Below are 23,700 nucleotides of genomic sequence, written 5' to 3' on the forward strand. Positions count from 1 at the left end.
ATAAAACAGATCTGAACATCCTGCTTCCTAAATTCCAGAAAACAAACTCCAGACACTTAGGGTTACAATTTCCCTTTCTCTTAAGAGGTTTCAATTCGAGGTATGCTTTTTGCCCAATTCCTTACCCAGACACATGTTCCCTCCTTCAATGACTGTGAAACTCCATTATCCTGTATTCCTAACATCCCTGGTCTATTTATTCTACGTAACATCTCTCGGACGCTTAAAATTTGGGTAAGTGCTTCAGCAAGAAAAAAATGACAAAATGGGTGTTTAGCAATAAAACGTCAAAAGAATAGAATTCCCCTGCTTCTGTTGCTGTCAGAAAGTTTGAGTTCCCGTTCTGACTCAGCAGTAGCAAGCTGAAGGAACGGGCCACACCTCCATTTGTGTGTCTGCTGAGCAAGGCTTCATGGAACACCTAGCCTATGTCAAACAGCACACTCGGAGCTGGACAGAGAAGGATGCAGATACAGGTCCCACCTTTACAAAAGGTGCAGTTCAGTCAGTGAGAGAGAAATAATCAGACTATGATGTGAGGATTTTATAACCAAAATACAGAAAGACTCCGTGGCAGGAGCGACAGGCGAATCAGTCTGTCAGTAGGAGTCCAGGGAAGGCATCACAAGGAGGTGACATTCCAGCTGGATTTCGAAGGCCAAGAGGGTTTCATCAGGGACGGAAGGAGAAGGGCATTCCAGGTGGTGGAAGAAAGACACGATGCTTTGCATGAGGAGGGCCTTCTTGTCCAGAGCCTTCAGAGAATCAGTTAACTAAATGAGTATTCTGGTCTGGTAACTGATTGGTCTGAACTAGTCAGTCGCCGGTCTTGATGCAGTTGTTCATCTAAACATAATCCAATCATCTCAAAGACAGTGCTTCCCACATTTATTTTTATAGGAGCCCAATCACCAGAAATGGTAAACAAAACCGTACAGTGGACGTAATCACCATGAAACAACTGGGTCTGACTGAGAAGCCCCGAGCAAGAGCTCCCGACGGCAGCAGTTCTGGCCGGACACAGGAAACAGTGGTCCCAATCCAGGCCGGTCAAAGGAACCGGACTGGTGGCACGGTTCCTTGGGAAAGGAACCGGATTCTCCTACAAGAGTGGACCCCACGCCTCCTGCCATGCCTCAACCTTTCTACCTCCTGTCCAGTCACTCTCCATGAGAGATCAGATGGCCACCTGACTGACTTCTGCAGGCCTGGACTCCGTTACTCCGGGGACCTTGACCTTCGATCCAATGGCAGCACACTGCGTTTTGTTGCCAGTCTTCATGTGACAACTCCGCCTGCAACCCTATCCTCTTGGCCCATGCTTACCCTTCCACCTGTCGGTAGCCCCAGACCTAGTCCTTGAGGTCTCGGACTCTGCCACATGGCCTTTCCTTCTCCCCTGGGCTAGTAGCCACCCATCTTGCCCTCTGGCTTCCTTCACCACCCCACCGAGCCCCAGTGTCTTCAATTAAACAGGCTGCTTTTCTCAAGCCAAGTCAGCTCTATAAAGCTCCGCTCCCCAGGCGCCTCTTTCTACCCTGGCTAACCTTACAAAGCCTCCCAAGAACTAGAACAGAGCAATCGCCTACAAGCGCTTGGTTTGGTCTATATCAGTCACAGGCTGCCCGTCTCAGCTGGGCCACCAACACCGTGCCACCAGTCCTGTCTGCCTCAGAGCATTGCTCTGCCTCTCCCCCCACGCAACCGTTCCCCAACTGCTGATCCTCTTCTGGAAGCTGCCCCCCTAACCCTCAGATCTGCCCAAGAGGATGGAGCTTATTCAGTGTGAGTTTCTCACAATCCCCACATGGATGTTCGCACTCATAGTTCTTTCCTTCCAGCCATTTCAGAGGAACGAAGTCTGCATATCGTTTTCAAGGCCGATCCTTCCACTTGTGCTCTTGACCCCAGTCCCTAGTACTCCTGTAGGGCTCTGTCTTGTCTAACCAACTGTCCCAACCCAGTCTCAGACCTTGAGCCAATCTACTAAGAGCTGCAGGAAACAGACACCCAGTAAATAATTGTAAAATGTTACCTCTTGGTGCTTTTGAATTCTCTCAAGAGCCATCTTTTCCCGAGAAATGAGGGCTTCAGATTTTGCTTGACAAGCTCGCTCCAATTCGTTCCGGAACTCAGCTAACTCCTTCTCAGCCTTTCTTTTCTCTTCCATTTTAACTTTTGCTATTTTGGTATCTTTAAAATATTTCAACTGCCAATTGATTACAAATAACTATAAATACCAATAACTATACTAAAGAAATAATTTCTCTCTTGATGGCTAGGTTTAACACTAATGCTCTACTTAAATATATTTAGTTTAACTCATCTTTAGTTTCACCTCATTCACTGTACCTGTAGCATTCATTCAAAAGGCACAAAAAATGACATCAATTAGAAAGAAAAATCACATGTGCAATAGTTTATCACATTCATTAATAAAGATTCTCCATTTTCCCCCTTATACCTAACATTAAGGCATCAAAAGATAAGCACCAATATCACTCTTGCTAACAGCAACAAGATACAACTTACCTTTTGACACATTTCTGCCTGAAGCTGCTGTTCTATTTCTCTCTTATATTCATTTAACTTTATTTCTAAAGATTCTAACTTGGGACGCTGAGGGTAAGCATCCGCAAACTGATCATCAATTAGCTGAAGCTTTTCTGCTATTAAAAAAAACAACAACAACAACACAGGAAGTTAGGACAGAGAAATGTGGTCAGGTGAGCAAGAGGCTAGAGCTCTGTTCAAAAGCAAAGAGTATACTTAGGGGAAAGTGTAGGGATCTCTGCAATTGACTCTGAAACATCAAAAAATTAAGACGGATAAATGGATGGGACAGACAAGTGCTCGAGCAAGTATCACACAAATTTGCTGGGAGCTGGGGCGCCTGGGTGGCTCAGTTGGTTAAGCAACTGCCTTCGGCTCAGGTCATGATCCTGGAGTCCCAGGATCGAGTCCCGCATCGGGCTCTCTGCTTAGCGGGGAGTCTGCTTCTCCCTCTGACCCTCCCCCCTCTCATGTACTCTACTCTCTCTCTCATTCTCTCTCTCAAATAAATAAATAAAATCTTTAAAAAAAAAAAAATTTGCTGGGAGCATCTAGGTATACAAGTGTTCAGTGTACAACTGTTTCAACCTTTTTGTACGTTAGAAAATTTTCATCCTCAAATGTCAGGGGCAAAGAAAGCAAAGCGTACAATAGAAGTGAGAAAACACTGGCATCTTTCTAGTCCCTAGATGCCAAGGCAGAACGAAGTGGACTTTGGTTAAAGGTGACTCACACGTTCAAAACACTGACTTTAAAATAAGCCAAAGATCAAGTATTTCAACTCCTCTGCTTTACAGAGAAGGAAAGTGGCCCCTACAGTTTGAGTGAGTCCTCGAGGGCTAAGCAACTATGTAATGGTGTAACTGGGACTGAGACCAGGTCCACTATCTCGCATTCTAGCGCTGTTTCCAGTAGACCCACAGCCCTCAAACCAACTGTGGATCAGAATCAACCACGCAGCAACATGCAAATGTGTACCTAGAGGACAATCTCAGCCATGGAGAACACCAACACCCACCAAAGAGAATGCACATGAAAAAAGGCTGGCAGAAGTACTGGCAGTGTTCATCTCTTTAGAAAATTTTAGACCGGGCGCCTGGGTGGCTCAGTCGGTTGAGCGACTGCCTTCAGCTCGGGTCGTGATCCCAGGGTCCTGGGATCGAGTCCCACATCGGGCTTCCTGCTCCGCGGGGAGCCTGCTTCTCCCTCTCCCACTCCCCCTGCTTGTGTTCCCTCTCTCGCTGTGTCTCTGTCAAATAAATAAATGAAATCTTAAAAAAAAAATTTTAGACATATTTTCCATTCACTTTTCTGTATTTTCCAAATGCTCTGTAATTGTGCTGTTCAATACAGGACTCTCTAGCCGCATGCGGCCACTGAATAGATGAAATGTGATCATCTGAACTGACATGTGCTCTAAGTGTAAAAGACACACCAGATTTCAAGGACTGAACACAGAAATTTTATCTAAAATAATCTCATTAATGTTTTTTATACTGATTACATGTTGGAATATTTTGGTCATATTGGGTTAAATAAAATATATTAAAACAAATTCACCTGTGGGTTTTTTGTTTTTTGTTTTTTTACTATGGCCACTAGGCAATTAAAAAATACATATGTGGCGCATATTATTGGACAGCACTGTTCTAGAATAAGCATGTACCATGTTCCCAATGGAATAAAACCTATGCCAAAATAAATTAAAGGCCTAGTTATACAGTGTAGCTTTTACCAATTATAGACTCATCTCCTTAAAGGTTAAAAGCACCATTACTCCTTAAGACTCCGGAAGGGCCATGAAATCGATTAATCACATAATTTTAGAAAACTTGGACTCTACTATCAGTTCTGCCCCAGAATGTTTCCAAGTTGCTCTTCCTCTGGGGACCCCCATTTCCTCAACTATAAACTGAAGTGATACACCACTGACTTGTCTAGTTCTCTGCAATGCAACTCATCTAGGATTTTCTCACTTAGTGGCTGTAAAATAAAGTTAGATGAGACATAGGGAAGAACCTGCCAGTTAAGAGAGGTTGAATGCAACACACAAGGAAGAACGTGGGCCTTTGGATCCCCCCAGGATTTGGAAAGTGCAGCCTTAGCTGTCACGAAGGGAGGGAGCAGTACTGGAGAGCAGTTCTGGTCCCTTCCCACAATGATTCCAGAGGAAATGGGCACCTCCGCCACCTGCAGGTTGCATCCCTCCCAGTCAAGAACAAGCATGTAATATAGTAAATCAGGTCATTTCTGTCATTTGAAAACAGAACAATTAAAATTCTGAAAGAAGGCTACAGTTACCAAGAGAGTCTTTGCTAGGAAATGTTGAACTTGTCTGAGTTTCCATATCACAGCTCACTTTGGACTGATGATATTCTGCCAATTCTCTTAAAAACTGCATGAGAAAACCTAAAAGACACAAAGTGTATAATACAGTTTCACTGCACAAATTTCTTTCATTTAACCATTGCTCAGTCACTGTTTATATAATCTTGGTTTTAAAACATTATCCTTTTTTACATTCTAGATCTTTTAAGAATAATTTCTAAGGAAAGGCCTTTGCAAACATGATGCAAAACGTAGAAGCAATAAGGATAAATATTTATCACTAACAATATAAAAATCAGAAACCTATATGGCATGAAATGAAGTCAAAAGACAAGTGATACACTGGAAAAAAAATATTTGCAGTAATATGGAAACAGAGGACTAATTTTCATAATATCAAAGAGCTCTTACAATTCAGGAAGAAAAAAATGGAAAAATGGAACAAGACACGGACAAAATTTACACAAAAAAAGTTTAACTGTCAAACGTGAACAAAAGTATAAACAAATGCAAAATAATACAACAGAGAGACTATATTTTTCCAGTAAGATTGCTAAGATTAAAAACACAGGCATATGGGACTTCTGGGAAGATGGCAGAATAGGAAGATTCTAAACTTACCTCCTCCCACGGACATACCTAGGTAACAGCCACAGCAGAGCAACTAACCCAGAAAACAAACCCAAAGACTGGCAGAACAGACATCCCACAGTTAATCGTAGAGGGGAGGCCACACTGAAAAGGGCAGGAGGGGCAGAGACACAGCTGGGAACCAAACTAACCACCAATTGGAGGGACACCACAAGCACGGAGAAGGGAGAAGAGCAGACCCCAGCCACACCAGGCACCCCAGACAGGGGTGACCTGCACTGAAAAGACAAGTCCCCATATCATTTGGCTTTAAAAACCAGTGGGGCTTAACTTTGTGAGTTTTTACAGTCAGCAGGGCTTCCCTCCAGGTACCTTAATAATCAGCGAGCTTAGCTCTGGGAGAGCTGGAGGGCAACAGGAAATGGAGTGTCACTCTTAAAGAGCCAGCATAACAAACAACCCCACATAGAAACAGCACAGAAGCAGCAGTTTGAAAAGCTCCTGGGGTATACCTGGAAGGAGATTCATTTACTAATCTTCGAACCTGTGCTGGAAGGGCAGAGATCTTCAGGAGACGTCTCCAAAAACAAAAGAGCTGTCAGGAGCCATTTCTCCCCACACCCCCAAGTCTAGATAGCCAGACACTTCTGGGAACAGCATGAACACCACCACCCCCCACCTACCTACCTTACTACCACCACCCAGCTCCCGTGTTCTCCTGCGGATCTGCCCCATCCAATGCCCAAGTGGCAGGAGTCCCTCCAAAGCACCTCCTGCCACGATACACCCCATAAGCCACCACTACAGAGTGACTCCTGCCCTGGAGATAGGAGAGGATAACCACACACATCAGCTCAACTACAGCCCCGGCAAATGGACTCAGGGCAGACATCTGCTCTGCCAGCCCCACCCACCAACCACCTCTTAGCCACAGGAAACAGGCTAAGAGCAGGGATCTGGTCTGACTGCTGACACCACCCAACTACAATCCCATGGCAACTCCAGACTGGCCCTTTAACAGCTAAATGAAATGGAGAAAAGCAATATGCCTGATAAAGAATTCAAAGTAATGGGGACACCTGTGTGGCTCAGTTGGTTAAGTGTCTGACTCCTGATCTCAGCTCAGGTCTTGATCTCAGGAACGTGAGTTGAGGCCCTGCGTTGGGGTCCATGCTGGGCATGGAGCCTACTTTTAAATAAATAAATAAATAAATAAAGATACTTGATGGACTTGAGAAGAGTGGAGGATCTCAGTGAGACCATCATCAAAGAGAAAGAAAATATAAAAAAGAACCAATCACAGATGAAAGACTCAACAACTACAACTGAAATTAAAAATACACTAGAGGGAATCAATAGCAGATTAGAGGAGACAGAAGAACGGATCAGTGAGCTGGAAGCCAGAATAACGGAAAGTTCCCAAGATGACACCAAAAAGAAAAAAGAATAATAAATAATGAGAATAGGTTAAGGGAACTCAGCAACACCATCAAGCATAACAACATTTGCATCATAGGGATCCCAGAAGGAGAAGAGAGAAAAAAGGGGGCAAAAAATTTATTTGAAGACATAATAGCTGAAAACACCCTCCATCTGGGGAGGGAAACAGAAATCCAGATCCAGGAGGCACAGAGAGACCCCAACAAAATCAACCTAAGGGGGTCCACACCAAAACACGTAATTAAAATGGCAAAAAGTAGTGATAGAGAATTTTAAAGGCAGCAAACAGTTACATACAAAGGAAACCCCAAAAGGCTATAAGCTGATTTTTCAGAAATTTTGCAGGCCACAAGGGCATGGCGACATATATTCAAAGTGCTGAAAGGAAAAAAAAATCTGCAACCAAGCATGCTCTACCCAGCAAGGCTATCATTCAGAATAGAAGTAAAGAGTTTCCCAGACAAAAGTTAAAGGAGTTCATTACCACTAAACCAGCCCTACAAGAAATGTTAATGGGAGTTCTTTGAATTTTAAGAAAAGGCCATAATCAGGAATAAGAAAGTTAGGATATGAAAAAATTTCACAGTTAAATACAAACATAATAAAAGTAGATCAGTCACTTATAAAACCAGCATGGAGGTTAAAGTACAAAAGCAGTAAAATCAATTATATCTGTAAAAATCAGTCAAGAGATTCACAAAATAAAAGGATGTAAAGTATGACATCATAATACATAAAATGAATGGGGGGAGATGAGTAAAAATTCAGTGCTTTTAGAATGGGTTCAAATTTAAGCAACCATCAACTTAACATACAGATATATGCATAAGATGTTATTATGAGCCTAAATATAACAAATCAAAACCACTGATACACCAAAAATAAGGAGAAAGGAATCTAAGTACATCACTAAAGAAAGCCAGCAAACTGTGATCATAGAGAGCAAGAAAAGAAAGGAACAGAGCACATACAACATGTAACAAAATGGCAATAAGTATACACCTATCAATAATTACTTTCAATGTAAATGGACTAAATGCTCCACTTAAAAAACATAGGGTGACTGAATGGACAAAAAATAAGACCCATCTATGGGGCACCTGAGTGGCTCAGCTGGTTAAGTGTCTGACTTTTGGTTTTGGCTCAGGTCATGATTTCATGCATTATGAGATCGGGCCCCTCACCAGGCTCCTGCTCAACAGGGAGTCTGCTTGAAGAGTCTCTCATTCTGCCCTTCCCTCCATTCGTATGTGGCTCTCTCTTGCTCTCTAAATAAAAAAATCTTAAAAAAAAAAAAAAAAAAAAAAAAGCAAGACCCATCTATATGCTGCCTAAAGAAGAATCACTTCAGACCTAAATATACATGTAGACTAAAAGTGAAGGGATGAAAAAACATTTATCCGGCAAATGGTGGAGCATGGAACTCTTGATCTCTGGGTTGTGAGTTCAAGCTCCACGCTGGGTGTAGAGATTATTTAAAAATAAAATCTTAAAAAAAAAAAAAAAAAAAGAACAATGTAAATACTTATGCACCCAACACAGGAGCACCCAAATATATAAAACAGCTAATAACAAACATAAAGGAAGTAATTGATAGTAATATAATAATAGTAAGGGAGTATAACACTCCACTTACATCAACAGACAGATCATCCAGACAGAAAATCAATAAGGAAATAGTGGCTTTGAAGGACATGCTGGACCAGATGGGGCTAACAGATATATTCAGAAGGTTCCATCTTAAAACAGCAGAATACACATTCTTTTCAGGTGTACATTAAACATTCTCCAAAACAGATCACGTTAGGCCACAAGTCTCAAATTCAACAAGATTGAAGTCATATCATGAATCTTTTCCAACCACAACAGTATGCAACTAGAAATCAACCATAAGAAAAAAATCTGTAAAGTACAAATACATGGAGAAACAAAGGAAAAAGAGACAAACAGACTCTTAAATACATAGAACTGATAGTTGCCAGAGGGGAGGTGGGTGGGGCGATGAGTGAAATAGATAAAGAGGATTAAGAGTATACTTGTTACGATTAGTACTGAGAAATATATAGAATTGTTGAATCATTATATTGTACACCTGAAACTAATATAACTCTATTATACTTGAATAAAAAATAACCATATACTCACACAATGGAATGCATAGCAATTAATATGAACAAACCAATGCTAAAATAGTATCAGTCAATGTCATAATGCTGAGAGAAAGAAGCCATACTCAAGATATATTGTAGGGGGGGCACCTGGGTGGCTCAGTTGTTAAGTGTCTGCCTTCAGCTCAGGTCATGATCCCAGGGTCCTGGGATCGAGCCCCGCATCGGGCTCCCTGCTCAGCGGGGAGTCTGCTTCTCCCTCTGCCCCTCACCCCACTTGTGCTCTCTCTCACTTTCTCTGTCCCTCTCTCAAATAAATAGAATGTTAAAAAAAAAAAGGATATATTGTAGGATTACATGCATATAAAGTGTAAAAACAGGCATTAATAATCTATGGTGCTAGATATCAGAAGAGCAGTTAAGACTGGGTAATAGGGAAAGCATAGTGATTGGGAAGGATACAAGGGAGGCTTCTGGGATGCTGGTATTGTTCTATTTCTTGTGGTGGGAGGTATTTCCTGGGTACATTTATTTTTTGATGGTTTCACCAAGCTATATTTATAATTTCTGCATTTTGTATTATTATACAAGTATTTTGATTGAAAAATAGGTATACATATATATAATGTTCATGACTGCATTGTCCATAATGCTGTTGGATTCATCAGTTATGGCATTAAGTTAATTGGGACACATCCATTAAAAAAAAAAAAAAATACAGGAATACCTTAGTGATCCTGCAATTTCAGTTCCAGACCGGTGCAATACAGTGAGTATCACAATAAATCAAGTCTAATGAATGTTTCCCAGTACATATAAAAGTAATGTTTCCACTATACTCAAGCCTACTAAGTGTGCAATAACATTCACTATGTCTAAAACAGCAACGTACATATCTTAATTTAAAAATATTGCTAAAAATTGGGGCGCCTGGGTGGCTCAGTCGTTAAGCGTCTGCCTTCGGCTCAGGTCATGATCCCGGGATCCTGGGATCGAGCCCCACATCGGGCTCCCTGCTCCGCGGGAAGCCTGCTTCTCCCTCTCCCACTCCCCCTGCTTGTGTTCCTCCTCTTGCTGTATCTCTGTTAAATAAATCTTTAAAAAAAAAATTAAAAATTAAAAAAAATATTGCTAAAAATGCTAGCCATCATTTGAGCTTTTGGCCAGTCGTACTCTTGCTGGTGGAGGGTCTTGCCTTGGTGTTGATGGCTGATAACTGATCAGGGTGGTGGCTGGTGGAGGTGGGGTGGCTGTGGCCAACAGCAGGACAACAATGAACTCAGCCACATTCACCCTTCCTTTCGCGAGTTTTCTGTAGCACATGATTTACTCAAAATAGAACCTCTTTCAAAACTGGAGTCACTCCAGGGCGCCTGAGTAGCTCAGTCGGTTAAGCGTCTGCCTTCGGCTCAGGTCATGATCCCAGGGTGCTGGGATCGAGCCCCGCACCCCGCATCAGGCTCCCTGCTCCGCGGGGAGTCTGCTTCTCCCTCTCCCTGCTGCTCTGCTTACTTGTGCTCTGACAAATAAATAAAATCTTAAAAAAAAAAAAAAAAATTGGAGTCAATCCTCTCGAACCCTGGCACTACGTTTATGTAATAATCTAAATCCTTTGTTGTCACTTCAACAACCTTCACCACATCTTCGCCAGTAGATTCCAGCTCAAGAAACCACTTCCTCTGCTCATCCATAAGAAGCAACTCATCTGTTCAAGTTTGATCCTGAGAATGCTGCAATTCAGTCCCATCTTCAGGCTCCAATTCTAGTTGTCTTGCTATATCCACCACATTTGCAGTGACTTCCCCCACTGAACTCTTGAACCTCTCAAAGTCATCCATGATGGTTGAAGTCAACTTCTTCCACACAGGGGAGTGGAGAAACAGACATGCTCGTTCACTTGGGAGGGAATTTTGTCAGGGTTTGTGTGTGCTCAAATGCACATGCCCTTTGACCTCATCATTCCACTTCCGTAAGTTTACACAGCTATACTTCCAGAAGCCCACAAAGGGTGTACTCTACACACTGATTGCTTCCTACGGCAAAACAATAAAACAATGAAATCTCCACCAATGGGGGTTAAAAACATTCTTTAAAAATATTTTGAATATGCAGATATATTGGTGAATAAAGCAAATTGCAAAACAGAATAATACGAGCCCATTTATGATTATATGTAGGTTTTAATCACACAGACTTTCACATTCATAAATGAAATTCTGGTAGGAGAAACTATTCATTCTAGGTACCCGTGGAAAGGGAGATCAGAGAATAAAGGCAGCGATTTCCACTTTTCTTTCACTTTATACTTTTCTGAATAGTGTGAAACTTTTAAACCAGGAGTATAAATTTAGAAGTTTTTAGTTTCTTAAAACAGTTGGAAGGGGGCGCCTGGGTGGCTCAGTCATTAAGCGTCTGCCTTCGTCTGCCTCAGGCTCAGGTCATGATCCCAGGGTCCTGGGATTGAGCCCCACATCAGGCTCCCTCCTCGGTGGGAAGCCTGCTTCTCCCTCCCCCACTCCCCCTGCTTGTGTTCCCTCTCTGGCGGTGTCTCTCTGTGAAATAAAAATCTTAAAAAAAAAAAAAAAACAAACAGTTGGAAGGATTTGGCTTCTGCATCAGCCAAGTTAAAGGCCTGTTCGTTTTTTCCCTTTTCTGAAGATTTTAAAATCTACTGTTTCTCACTTCCTCTAACGTGACCTACACTCTGTTCTTTCATACCCAATGCTTGCAGTTCCTCTTTGGCTCATCCACTGATCTTCTCCTGACCTTTTTCCCCCCCAGTCCTCCTGTTCTCTCCTCACAACTTCCTGCTACTGTTATGCTCCGGCGTGTCTGCTCTGCCTTTATAGAAAAAGTAGACCTATTGCAGAAATTTTCTTCGAGATGCTGCAGTAGATAATCTTTCGAGATGTGCTCTTCCCCTCACTCATTCTAGGTGAAGAATGGTCACCTTTTCCCAGTTCTGTAGTACTATTCACAGGCCCCTAATTAGTTCACTTCTCCCCTCTCCCCTCCCCATATATATACCCCCTCTAAGAAGGAATTCTCTAGTCTCATTTATTTACACTGGTACGGACTCACGGGTATTTTATACATTCTATTTCAATTCCTATGTGATTATGTAATATTTTATATAATCCAATATTTTATTTTGTTGCTCCATGTGTTCTAGCTTTGGCCTTTGGAAGCTCTTTCACAGTGGATTTTTTTTAAATTAAGCATTTCCTTTCATCTGGCACTGTAAAAGACTCCAGGCTCATCTGGTACATTCTCTGCCCCAGCCCTGGAATCAGCCATTGCTCCAGGCAGCCTTGGTTGCTATTATTATGGAATGGTATTGGAAACCAAACCTTAAGTGTTCCGATGTGGGCACTAGGTGTGCTCATGGCTATTAGGGTGTCACTGCTTCTAGGCCCTCTCAGCCTGCAGAACAAGGAAATTTGAATGTTCCACTAACCTGTGTAGATACATATCTATAAATACTTCTATATATCCTCTGCATCTATATTAAGCTAAACTTGAGCTTATACTGAGGGCTCCAACAAATCCATTACCACATGGATCATTCTTGCCTCGTCATCTTACTGATCTGTGAAATTGCACCCTAACAGTGAGAAACCCAGCTCTCACCCTCTACTATCCATTTAGCTAATTGTTCAGTTCCATCATACATGTACAATGGTTTCCAAATTGTTAACTAGCACCTCTATGAGAAGTAACTATCTGTTAACCAGTACCTCCATGAGAAGTAACTGTCACCCCGAATATGGTGCCTACATACAGTTTCATTTGCTTTTAGCCTCACAGTATTCATTTCCAAAGTTGGTCAAGCTCAGTATCTTTTTTTTCCCCATCCCCTCCAGTGAGGTTATTAGATGGTTTTGTCACATACTGCAGTCCATCCTGGGATCACCTGACCTCCTAAATTTGCTTACATTAAGGTTCACCCTTTGTACTATAAAGTTCTACAGGCTTTGACCAGTATCTAGTGCTATATATCCTACCATTACAGTATCCTACAAAATACCTTCATGACCCTAAAGAATTCCCTATGCTTCACCTATTCAACCTCCTACACCCCTTCCCTCCAAATCCCTGGCAACCACCAATCCACTTACCAGCTCTATAGTTTTGCCTTTAAGACTTTATTTGACAGAGAGCGAGCACAAGCAGAGGAGAGGAGCAGAGGGAGAGGGAGAAGCAGACTCCCTGCTAAGCAGGGAGCCTGATGCAGGGCTCGATCCCACAACCCTGACATCATGACCTGAGCCAAAACCAAGAGTCGGACGCTTAACCAACCGCACCACCCAGGCGCCCCAGATTTTATTTTTGCATGGATTCACAATTCATTCCTTTTAGCCTAATAGTATTTCATTGTCTGGATGTATCACAGCTTGTTTATCCATTCACCCACTCAAGGACATTTTGGCTGCTCCCAATTTCTGGCAATTATGATAAAGTTGCTATATGTGGACCTAAGTTTTCTAATCAGTTGGGTAAATAGGAGCATCACTGTCAGACGGTATGGTAAGACCATGTTTAGCTTTGTGAGAAACTACCAATCTCCCCAAGTGGCTATACCATTTTGTACTCACACGATCAATGAATGGGAGTTCCTGTTGCTCCACATCCTCACCAACATTTGGCGTTGTAAGTAGTCTGGATTTCTACCATTTTAACAGGGGTATGGGGAGATCTCTTTGTTGTTTTATTTGCCTTGCCCTAATAACAATTGCCACTGAACATCTTTTTGTGGCTTATTTGCCATCTCTATATCTTCTTTGGTGACATGTCTGTTCAGATCCTTTACCCATTTTTTAACTGGGTTGTCTCCTTAAGAGTTCTTTGTGTATTTTTGATACAAGTCTTTTAGGAGATGTGTCCTTTGCAAATATTTTCTCCCAGTCTAGGGCTTGTGTTTTCATTCTCAGTGTCTTTCAGAGCAGATGTTTTTGATTTTAATGAAGTCTAACTGGTCAATTTTTTTCTTTTATATATATGCTTTTAGTGTTTTAGCTCCTCACCAAACCAAAGGTCACATACATGTTTTAATGTTTTCTTACATAAGTTTTATAGTTTCATATTTAAAATTAGATCTACAGTGTATTTTAATTCTTATGTAAGGTATAAGGTGTCTAGGTTCATTTTTGTGTATGAGTGTCCAATTGTTCCAGTACCATGTGTGGAAAAGACCATCCTTCCTCCCTTGAACTACCTCCACCCTTTAACAAAAATCAGTTGACTACACAGTTGACCCTTGAACAACGGGGCCTTTATATGGGGATTTTTTTTCAATCAATATAGGGCAGTACTGTTAACGTATTTTCTCTTTGTTTTGATTCTTAACGACATGCTCTTCTCTAGCTTACTTTGAGAGTACGGTATATAATACATTTAACACACAAAATATGTGTTGACAGTTTATGTTATCAGTAAGGCTTCCAGTCAGCAGCAGGCTGTTAGTTTTGGGGCAGTCAACAATTCTATGTGGACTGGGACTGTGCAGCGGCCCTGGTGGGGAGGGTCAGAGACCCTAACCCCCGTGGTGTCCAAAGGTCAACTGTATTTGTGTAGACTGATTTCTGGGCTTGCTGTTCTGTCCCACTGATATATGTAGCTATTCTTTTACCCATCACAGGTAAGGATTTTAAGTTCCAGAAAACAAAGAGCCAATGTCCAAATTTTCTGCCCTCATCCAAATTCTCTGCACAGCTTCTTTCTCGGCATTATTATCTCTGAAAAGTTAGGGGTGGAAAGGATGGGTAAGTGTAATCTAGGGGAAAAGTACTATGGCCATTCAACAACCCAGAACCCTCAAATACAGACAAAGTAACATAAAACTATAGGTCTCTGTAAGGGCATAAACAGGCACAAAGTATCTTCCTACATGTTTTCTGATGTTCTTAATTGGAAGACACGAATTTTTTAAATTATTTCATTTTAACATTTAGTGTCAGCCAAGAGTTCTACCCAAATTTTGCCATGAGGATGCCTGACATATCTGCTATGCATAGCTTTTCTGAATTTCAGAACTTATACTAGGATGCTGGGTGAAGCTGGTAAGAGCTGTTAACCACGTCTTTCTGAACCAGAAGCATTTAAACAGAGCGTGTAAAGGTGAAAAACTATTTTTAAAGATAACATGAAATACCTCTAATAAGTGGATTATTTCTTAATATCCCTTTAGGCCCCAAGTTTCCTTCTGAAAGAATAGTTAAGCTACAGATATCCACTATATACCTTAGATCTGTGCCCTGTCCAATGTCATAACCACCATTCATGTATGGCTATTTAAATTGAAGAGTCAGCTCAGCTACACTAGCCACATTTCACACATGGCTAGTGGATACCATATCCGATAGCACAGACACAGACATCCCTATCATTACGGGAAATTTACATTAGACAGTACCGTCTTGGAATACTGAATATAGGATCACTTACCATACTGAAGTTCAGTGTGGATGACCTACTTTACAGGCACTCCAGAACGTCTTGTGATCTGATTTACTCATCCTCTGCTAACATTACTCCCAAGAAACTAGGCAGTTGAGTCACAGACTAATGGTTGGCAGAAACTAAGTACTCAAATGTTTGCTGAATGCTAAGTTCTAAATGAATGCCCTACTGGGGATGGCAGCAATACTGGCAACAAACAAAATCCAGGCGCACACCAACACAAAAGGGCCACTACATAATGTTACAGGTTATTTAAAATAGACCTAAAGAATATGCATTACAGGCAAGTTACCAGCTTAAGTTCATGCTACAAAGTCCACCGTCAAGTCTAGCCCATGGTCTGGCATGTTATAGACTCTATGAAGGTTATTATCAAAGCCAAGATGAAAGCAATTTATCAGGCTCACATAAACACTTAATAAAAAAATATATATGCAGCACTTATTACTGACCAGATACTTCATTTTTTTAAGCAAATATTAATGATCTATAAACTGTACTTGAGGGGGAGAGCTAGGCTACAAAGAAACCTAGCCTTAAAATTGTTAGTTTGTGTGTGCAGAAATGTTCCCAACAGTGGGAATAAAACGTAGCTTTTACATCATTTCTAGGGTTCTATCAACTTCTGTCTATAGTTTTTTGAGTATCTAAGAGCAAGTAAGAAGAGTGAAATTTGGGGAAGTGATCTACATTTGTCAAAATGGATGAATTATTCTATTTAAAGGTAAGGTATTGGGGCGCCTGGCTGGCTCAGTCAGTGGAGCATATGACTCCTAGATCTTAGGATGGTGACTTCAAGCTCCATGTTGGGTGTAGAGATTACTTAAATAAAAGCTTTTTTAAAAATTAGATAAAAAGGTAAGGTACTGTCACAGCATGGAAACTCAAATTCATATTAAATTCCCTACTCATACCCCTCAATATTATTACTTTCATAGTTTTACAGGAAAAAGTAAATGACAAAAATTTTGCTATTTTCTACAAAGATGAAGGCTCCTACCTTTGTTTTCTTTATCAAATCCTGAAATCTGTTAAAAGAAAATATTTATCTTTACTCAACTGTTCAGTTACAATTAACAGACCAAAGCAGGTTATAAAAACTAAACAATCCTACCAGTGATTTGTAGAGCCTGGATTCAGGGTTGATTTTAATGAGTTGTAATAGATCTTGCATAGTAAATACCTTAAGGAAAAGAAAAGTTAGACATATTCTTTACATCAATGTTTAAATGATAAACTAGGACATTTCTGAAGACTAAGAGTCATTCTTCAGATTAAATTACATTATAACCATGCTAATATAAAATTGAAGCACTTTCTTATACTATTGATAACAAACATATTAAAGTCACAAGGATAAAGTATTTTTCTTGATCACATAATTAACCTCCAAATATTTCACAATGAAGATAATTGGTCTAATAGGTCTAAATGGTTAATGCCTTATGGATTACAAACACTCAAATAGCTGATGAACCAGTGAAGACATGTGTGAATTCCAGAGTCTTTCAACTGCAATAAAGTTTTTAAAATACTATTGCTTCAAAATATAAAGGTTTACTGTCTTTACTACAATAACTAAATCATACCTAAAATAGTCTTAAAAAAAAAAAAAAGCCACCCAAAATGTTTAAGATTTTATTTATTTATTTGAGAGAGAGAGAGCAAGCAGGGTAAGGGGCAGAGGGATAAGCAGACTCCCACTGAGCAGGGAGCCCGATGCAGGACTCGATCCCAGGACCCTGGGATCATGACCCTGAGCCGAAGGCAGATGCCTAACCAACTGAGCCACCCAGGCACCCCTTGGGTGGCTATTCTTATTTCTACTACAATACTTATCATTTACTAGATCTACCCTGAGAACATGAATAGGTTTTCAAGTGGTTTTCTTTTATAGAAAATATTCTGTACAGCATTTTAGAGTAGAAACCTTTAAGTATGTGAACTGTATTAACTACTGCTTTAACAACTATGTTATTGACTATTACTCATCCAATAAGCTAAATTGTGAAACATAATTGGAAACTTCAGGGTACCTGGCTGGCTCAGCTGGCTCATGTGACTCTTGATCTTGAGGTCATGAGATCAAGCCCCACGCTGGGCTTAGAGCTTACTTTAAACAAACAAACAACAACAAAACTTAAAGAGTGATGGACCAAACAAGAACTCCTAATGTTGATAAAATTTGGTTGTTAATAAATAAATACAACATATTTGAATTTTCAAATATTAACATTGTTCTTATTTTCTTAAAACATCTGAATATGAAACTTTTAGTCAATTACAGACAAGATAAAGAATAAAAATAGAGAGACAACACCAAGAGTTAAACTATGGACTTTAGGGGCACCTGGGCGGCTCAGGTGGTTAAGCATCTGCCTTGAGCCCAGGTCATGGTCCTGGGGGCCTGGGATCGAGCCCCATTTCGGGCTCTCTGCTGAGCAGGGAGTCTGCTTCTCCCCCTGCCCCTCCCCCTGCTCTCTTCCTGCTTAAGATTCTCTCTTTTCCTCTTTCTGCCCCTCCCCGCCTCCCTCTTTCAAAAAAAAAAAAAAAAAAAGTCAAGTACGTAACAAAAAATTTTGCTAGTAGGGGAGGCTGTGCATGTGTGGGAGCAGGGAGCATATGGGATATCCTCCTTTCTGCTCAATTTTGATCTGAACCTCAACTGCTCTAAAAAATTAAGTCTATTAAAAAAATAGGCAAAGTGGGCTGTATCAGTCTATCAATCTATCATAAACATAATCAGAAAATTGGTAAAAACAGGTGTTTTAGTATTTGAGAATGTCATAGACTTTTAAAAACTATTTTATCCCTCACTTCTCTTGTGTAATCCTAAAGAATAGAAATATCTGAAGAGACTTTAACACAGTAAGAAGAACATATTTTAGAGATCTAGATTTACCGCCCTGCACTGATATTTACAAATCATGTGACCTTGAGCAAAGTACTTCACCTCTCCAGAGACTGGTTCCTCATCATCTGCAGTGTGACTAGTATAGTGACAATCTTACAACAGACATTCAACATAAAAGGCAACTGTGAGTCTTAGTAGACTACACAGAATGGGAGGATAATTCTAGCTCCAAAACAGTGATTCTACACATCACAATTTTACCAAAGACTAATCGAGAGTCCAAGGAATTGATAACAATAAACAATCAACTTCAGTACTGCCCCTTTGTTACGTGATAGAATATATGATCTGAATTCAAAGATGAATGAGAAACGGACCTCGCTAGCCAAGGAATACTCCACTATTATGCAGCACTTACTGTTATCTCAGAAAGAAGCTGTTAATAGAAAATTCAAAAAGAGAAAAAGCAAAGACTTTACCTTTTCTTTGGCCAAACCACTTTCCGGAAAGAAAACAGAGAGTGAATACTCGTAGCCACATCTTTGTAAGTAATCTGCCACTAGAGAGTTAGAAGCGCCTATTAAGAGGGCACTCCCTTCCACTGAAATGGACCGGGGCTGCAGTTCTCCACTCAACACAGGGTGCATCAATTCGTGAATCAGCTGATTTCGGAGCTGTGTCTAGCTCAAAAACACAAACAAAAATGAACCAAGGAGGAAAAAATTTTCAGCAGGATTGTTTCACTGGAGATATACAGATTTGTCACATGAATTAGCATCCTTATTTCCAGAATGGTTCTGAATCCATGACCAAAACTTAGGAACCATTCCCTAAATAACCCTGTGACACAAGTGGCCCACTGAGTTTTGGAAAAAGAAACTTGTTTTCACCAGCTTCCAAGTTAACTTGTGGTTAGCCAGAACGCATGTATACTTTAACTTCCCTTCCCCAGGAGCCCGTTTCAGCAGCTTTTCACCAGGGTATCAAGTGCAGGAGACAATTCTGCCCCCTGCTCACCTCTCTGTGGACTATTGAAGGATATGAAAATATTGGGCATATTGATCAAAACAAAATTGGGTTCCCAAAAGGGAAATCACATATATGAGAGAAATTGGTAAACCCAAAAACATATTAAGATGTACTTTTGCATACAGTATTTACATCTCAAGACACTGAAGTATAATAATTTTCTCACATTTTATAAGTGAGAAATTACAGTTCAAAGTGGGTCATTTTCTCAAGGTTATAACACTAGCATTATTCATCTGGGTTTTAACAAAATTCCCTAAATTACTCAGACTATTGGGTATTTGTTCTAGTCTATTTTGCATATCACCTGGAAATATACAACTGGGCTGAGCTTAAGATTGCACTGCCTAGATTCATGGGGTTCAGCAGTAAATGATACCTAATGAATTCATATTAATAGAATACAAGCAAGAAACAAATGGAGTTCTTGTTATACTTCTTTCTTCTATCCTTTACCTCAAGAGTAGAACAGTATATAATTACCAGTATAGAACAGGCCTTAGTTTACGTCTAAAGTCCCACAGTTTAAAAAAAACAAAACAAAACAAAAAAACAAACATTTACACTGAACAGAATACGCATGTCCTGCCTCATCTAGTACAGTTCAGTAACAAATAAAACAAGAGAAATTATAGCATTCTCCACCAGTAAAATTTAGAGGTGATTTAATTAATTTGTAACTACTAAAGAATATATTTAAATCCAGCTTAATAAAATGCCTTAGGGTGTCTTGCAAACAAATACTGAAACAGGATAAGATTTAGAGGAGTGACAGAAGCAGGAAGGAAAATAAAGGTAGAAAAAAAAAAAAAGCAAAGGACCTTACAGATGAATCCCCAGCTCAACAAACACAAAAAGCAAGCCATCCAGCACTTGCTGGAAGGAATCCCACAACTGGCTGGGGGCTCTGCAGCAGCCAATGTAAAAAAGAGGGAAATCCATTCAGAATTGATATTCCTAAAACAGAAATAAGTACAATTATTGTGGGTGGGGAGGGGAACTGGGAGAGAAGAGACTTGTGCATCCTCAGCACAACTCTCTCAGATATTAAGAGTAGACTCAAAATAAGGAAAAAGACTTGATAAACTCCATTTAATAGATACCGGACTTTGTACTTCACCAGAAATTCTTTTCAAACACCCAAATAGAATGTTAATTAGGCCATTAAAAAATTCAATGAATTTTAAAAATTAAAACTCACTCAGGCCACCGTCACTGAACTGAGAAAACAAATTAGCTCCAACTTAGTAAGTAAAAATCTGTCTTGCCACTGGTAAGGCTGGAATAACAGAATTGAAGAGCCAGCGGCACAAAGAAAACAATATTTCTCTAGAAGATACACATTTGTAAAGTGAACAAAGCTAGCACAATCCTGATACCAAACCCAAACAAGGACAGATTAAGAAGGATAAGGATACATCAGTATCATTTGTGACTACAAATGAAACACTCTCAAATCTAATTCAGAAGACAGTAAAAAGAAAATATGCCATGGCCAGGAATCCAAGGACCATTCCACATTAGAAAGCATATTAATGCATTATACACTACAATTTATTCCAAGTGGGTTAAAGAGTTAACTGTAAAAAAAAATAAGGCCTTTTAAAAACATAGTGAATATTTGTTCTCTTAGAGAACTGAGAATAATTAGCAAAAAAACCAACAGATTTGACCATATTAAAAATGTACAGCAATACTTTTAGAACCAAATTAAAATTGAACACCAAGATAAAGTATGGCTGCAAAATTGGAAAAGAAATTAAGTTTCTATTAAAAGAAATCTTATACATTAATAAAACACCGCTGGGTGGGAGGGGGAAATGGGCAAGGAACATAAACTGCCAATCCACAGAAAACATACAAATGGCCAGAAAATATGTGCAACCCCATTAATGATGAAAAGGAAGAGTAAAGGGTTTCACATGTTTTAAAAAATGTCATGATAATATCATTGGAGAGATAAGTATTATCAAATTGCTGGTGGAATATACACTATTACAATCTTTCTAGAACAAGACCCATATACCGAGAGCCTTAAAGCTCAGGCCTTGGGTGGCTCAGTCAGTTAAGCATCTGACTTCAGCTTGGGTCATGATCTCAGGTTCCTGGGATGGAGCCCAAAAGGGCTCCGAGCTCAGTGGGGAGAGTGCTTCTCCCACTCCCTCTGCCCCTCCCCGTGCTCATGCTCTAATAAAATCTTTAAGGAAAAAAAGCTCAGGCTTTTGATTCAGTAATGTCACTTAACCCATCCCAGGCAAAAAGTGAGAGATGCAATTGAAAGAATGTGTAGACCTGGGTATAATGTGAGTCTTCAACAGGGGACTGCTATATAAATTACCCATACATTCAAAGACAAGCCTGGTGCCATTGAAAATGAGGATTTCAAGGAACTATAAAGGACACAGGAAAATGTTCACCATATAATATCAGATTAAAAAGGAGGGGTGTCTGGCTGGCTCAGTCGGTGGAGTGTGGGACTCCCGGTCTCCAGGTTGTGGGTTCGAGCCCTGCATTGGGTACGGAGATTACTTAAAAAAAAAACAAAAACAAAAAACACTTACGCCAATTAGTGGCTGTATTAGCGATGATGTTTCTCCATGTTTTTCTAGATTTTTCAGATTAATCTCAAGGTTTAAGTTACCAAAACAATGGGAGAGGGAGGAAAATTTTTTAAGAAGCTTGCTTTTCCTTAACATGTTTTTTAAGGGGGGGGGAGGGGCAGAGGGAGAAGGAAAGACTTTTTTTTTTTTTTTTTTAAAGATTTTATTTATTTGAGAGCGAGAATGAGAGACAGCATGAGAGGGAGGAGGGTCAGAGGGAGAAGCATACTGTACCCTGCTGAGCAGGGAGCCTGATGCGGGACTCGATCCCGGGACTCCAGGATCATGACCTGAGCCGAAGGCAGTCGCTTAACCAACTGAGCCACCCAGGCGCCCGGAAAGACAGAATCTTAAGTAGGCCCCACCCGAAGCTGGTCATGGGCTGAGTCCACAACCCTGATCATGACCTGAGCTGAAACCAAGAATTGGAGGCTCAAGGAACTGAGCCACCCAGGTGCCCCCTTACTTTAACATTTTAAATATAAAATAGACTTTTGAAATGTATACAGTAATGAAAACGTGAGCTAATCCTACTTCTTGAAAACACGTGAGCTAATCCTACTCCTTCATATAATATGTACTAATATTTGCTGCCCAAATATTTATACATTTCAATACGTTTTAAGGAAGAAATTATTCTATGGTAACTAGTACACCTAATGTTTTCTATATGGTGTCAATTTCTTTCATTCAAAAGCGCATACTATTACAAAACCACTTATTAATTCAGGACTTGCAAGCCAGCTTTATAAACCAAGTCCAATTTTATTAGAATGTGTTCACTTTATAAAGCTACCCACTACTACCTTAGTATCAGTCCAATAAACCTATTATTTGAATATGCTCTTTTAAGACCAAACTCCAAACCATTTAAGACTTCCGTGTTCCATTACAAAGAGTTACACAGGAACATAAAAATGTAACTTAGCAATACAACCTACGTCATACTATTTTTAAAAGCCAAGACCTGGATGTATTTAAATGTGGACTGCCTGTTACAGGTTAACTTGTAAAAGTTATGTAAAAGATACGGCTAAAACGGATACCTTGAGCGTGTCCAGTATACCCCGATCCTTAAACGTCTGGTATAGCTTTTTTCGCAGTTCATCTTGACTCAACACGTCAGATTTGGGAGGCATAGAGGACTGGAAGAAAAAACGGTTACGGGTTACCTGGCGGGCACACGGACCATGAATTTCTGAAAATAGACCAGTGGCCTCCAGGGAAACCCTAAGAGGCTGAGCAGGGTTGAAGAAGCTATAACGAAAACAAACAAGAGATTACGTTTCCACCGGTCCCTGAGGAGGGGCCAGTGTATCTACCTGAGCCATCAGCCGTCAGCTTCCCCTGCCCCCGACTTCCCCCAGCCGGTCCTGCCTTGGCCCGAGTTAACACCTAGCCCGAGCTACAGGCTCAGGACGAGGGGGAATCCCGGCCTGCAGAGCCCAGTCTCTGCCTGGGGGCCAGTCGGGAACAAGAGAGCCGAACACTTTGCCTCTCACGCTCAACTAGGAACTCTACCACACTCGCACTTCCTTTCTCAGCGGTTCTGATGGGTAGGCGGGGTCGTGGTCCACACGCGACTTTCCCACGCAGCTGGAGGGCGGGGACCGGTAGTGAGGCAACAGGAGAAAACGAGGTACGACCCGGAATTCGCCGGGCTCAGCGTTGATCCCGCCCCTCCCCGCCCGCCAAACCGAACCGCCCTGCTCGGGAGTACTACGGCGCATGCGCTTGG

The 23,700-nt window shown here is 40.8% G+C and overlaps 1 protein-coding gene across 1 annotated transcript; it reads right to left on the reverse strand.

Moving 5' to 3' along the window:
- Positions 1 to 599: 599 nt before the first annotated feature.
- LOC110584319 (oral-facial-digital syndrome 1 protein-like) lies at positions 600 to 23,492 on the reverse strand. Its single transcript, XM_044911633.1, has 9 exons — positions 23,285 to 23,492; positions 23,009 to 23,107; positions 18,813 to 19,013; positions 16,594 to 16,662; positions 16,480 to 16,507; positions 4,855 to 4,962; positions 2,533 to 2,669; positions 2,036 to 2,209; positions 600 to 755 (listed from the first exon to the last, which is right to left on the reverse strand). The coding sequence occupies exons 1-9, from the start codon at positions 23,291 to 23,293 to the stop codon at positions 600 to 602; spliced, it is 981 nt and encodes a 326-aa protein (XP_044767568.1). The 5' UTR covers positions 23,294 to 23,492.
- Between the last annotated feature and the right edge of the window lie 208 nt (positions 23,493 to 23,700).

The sequence above is a fragment of the Neomonachus schauinslandi genome, chromosome X (genome assembly GCF_002201575.2).
Source record: "Neomonachus schauinslandi chromosome X, ASM220157v2, whole genome shotgun sequence".
NCBI lineage: Eukaryota > Metazoa > Chordata > Mammalia > Carnivora > Phocidae > Neomonachus > Neomonachus schauinslandi.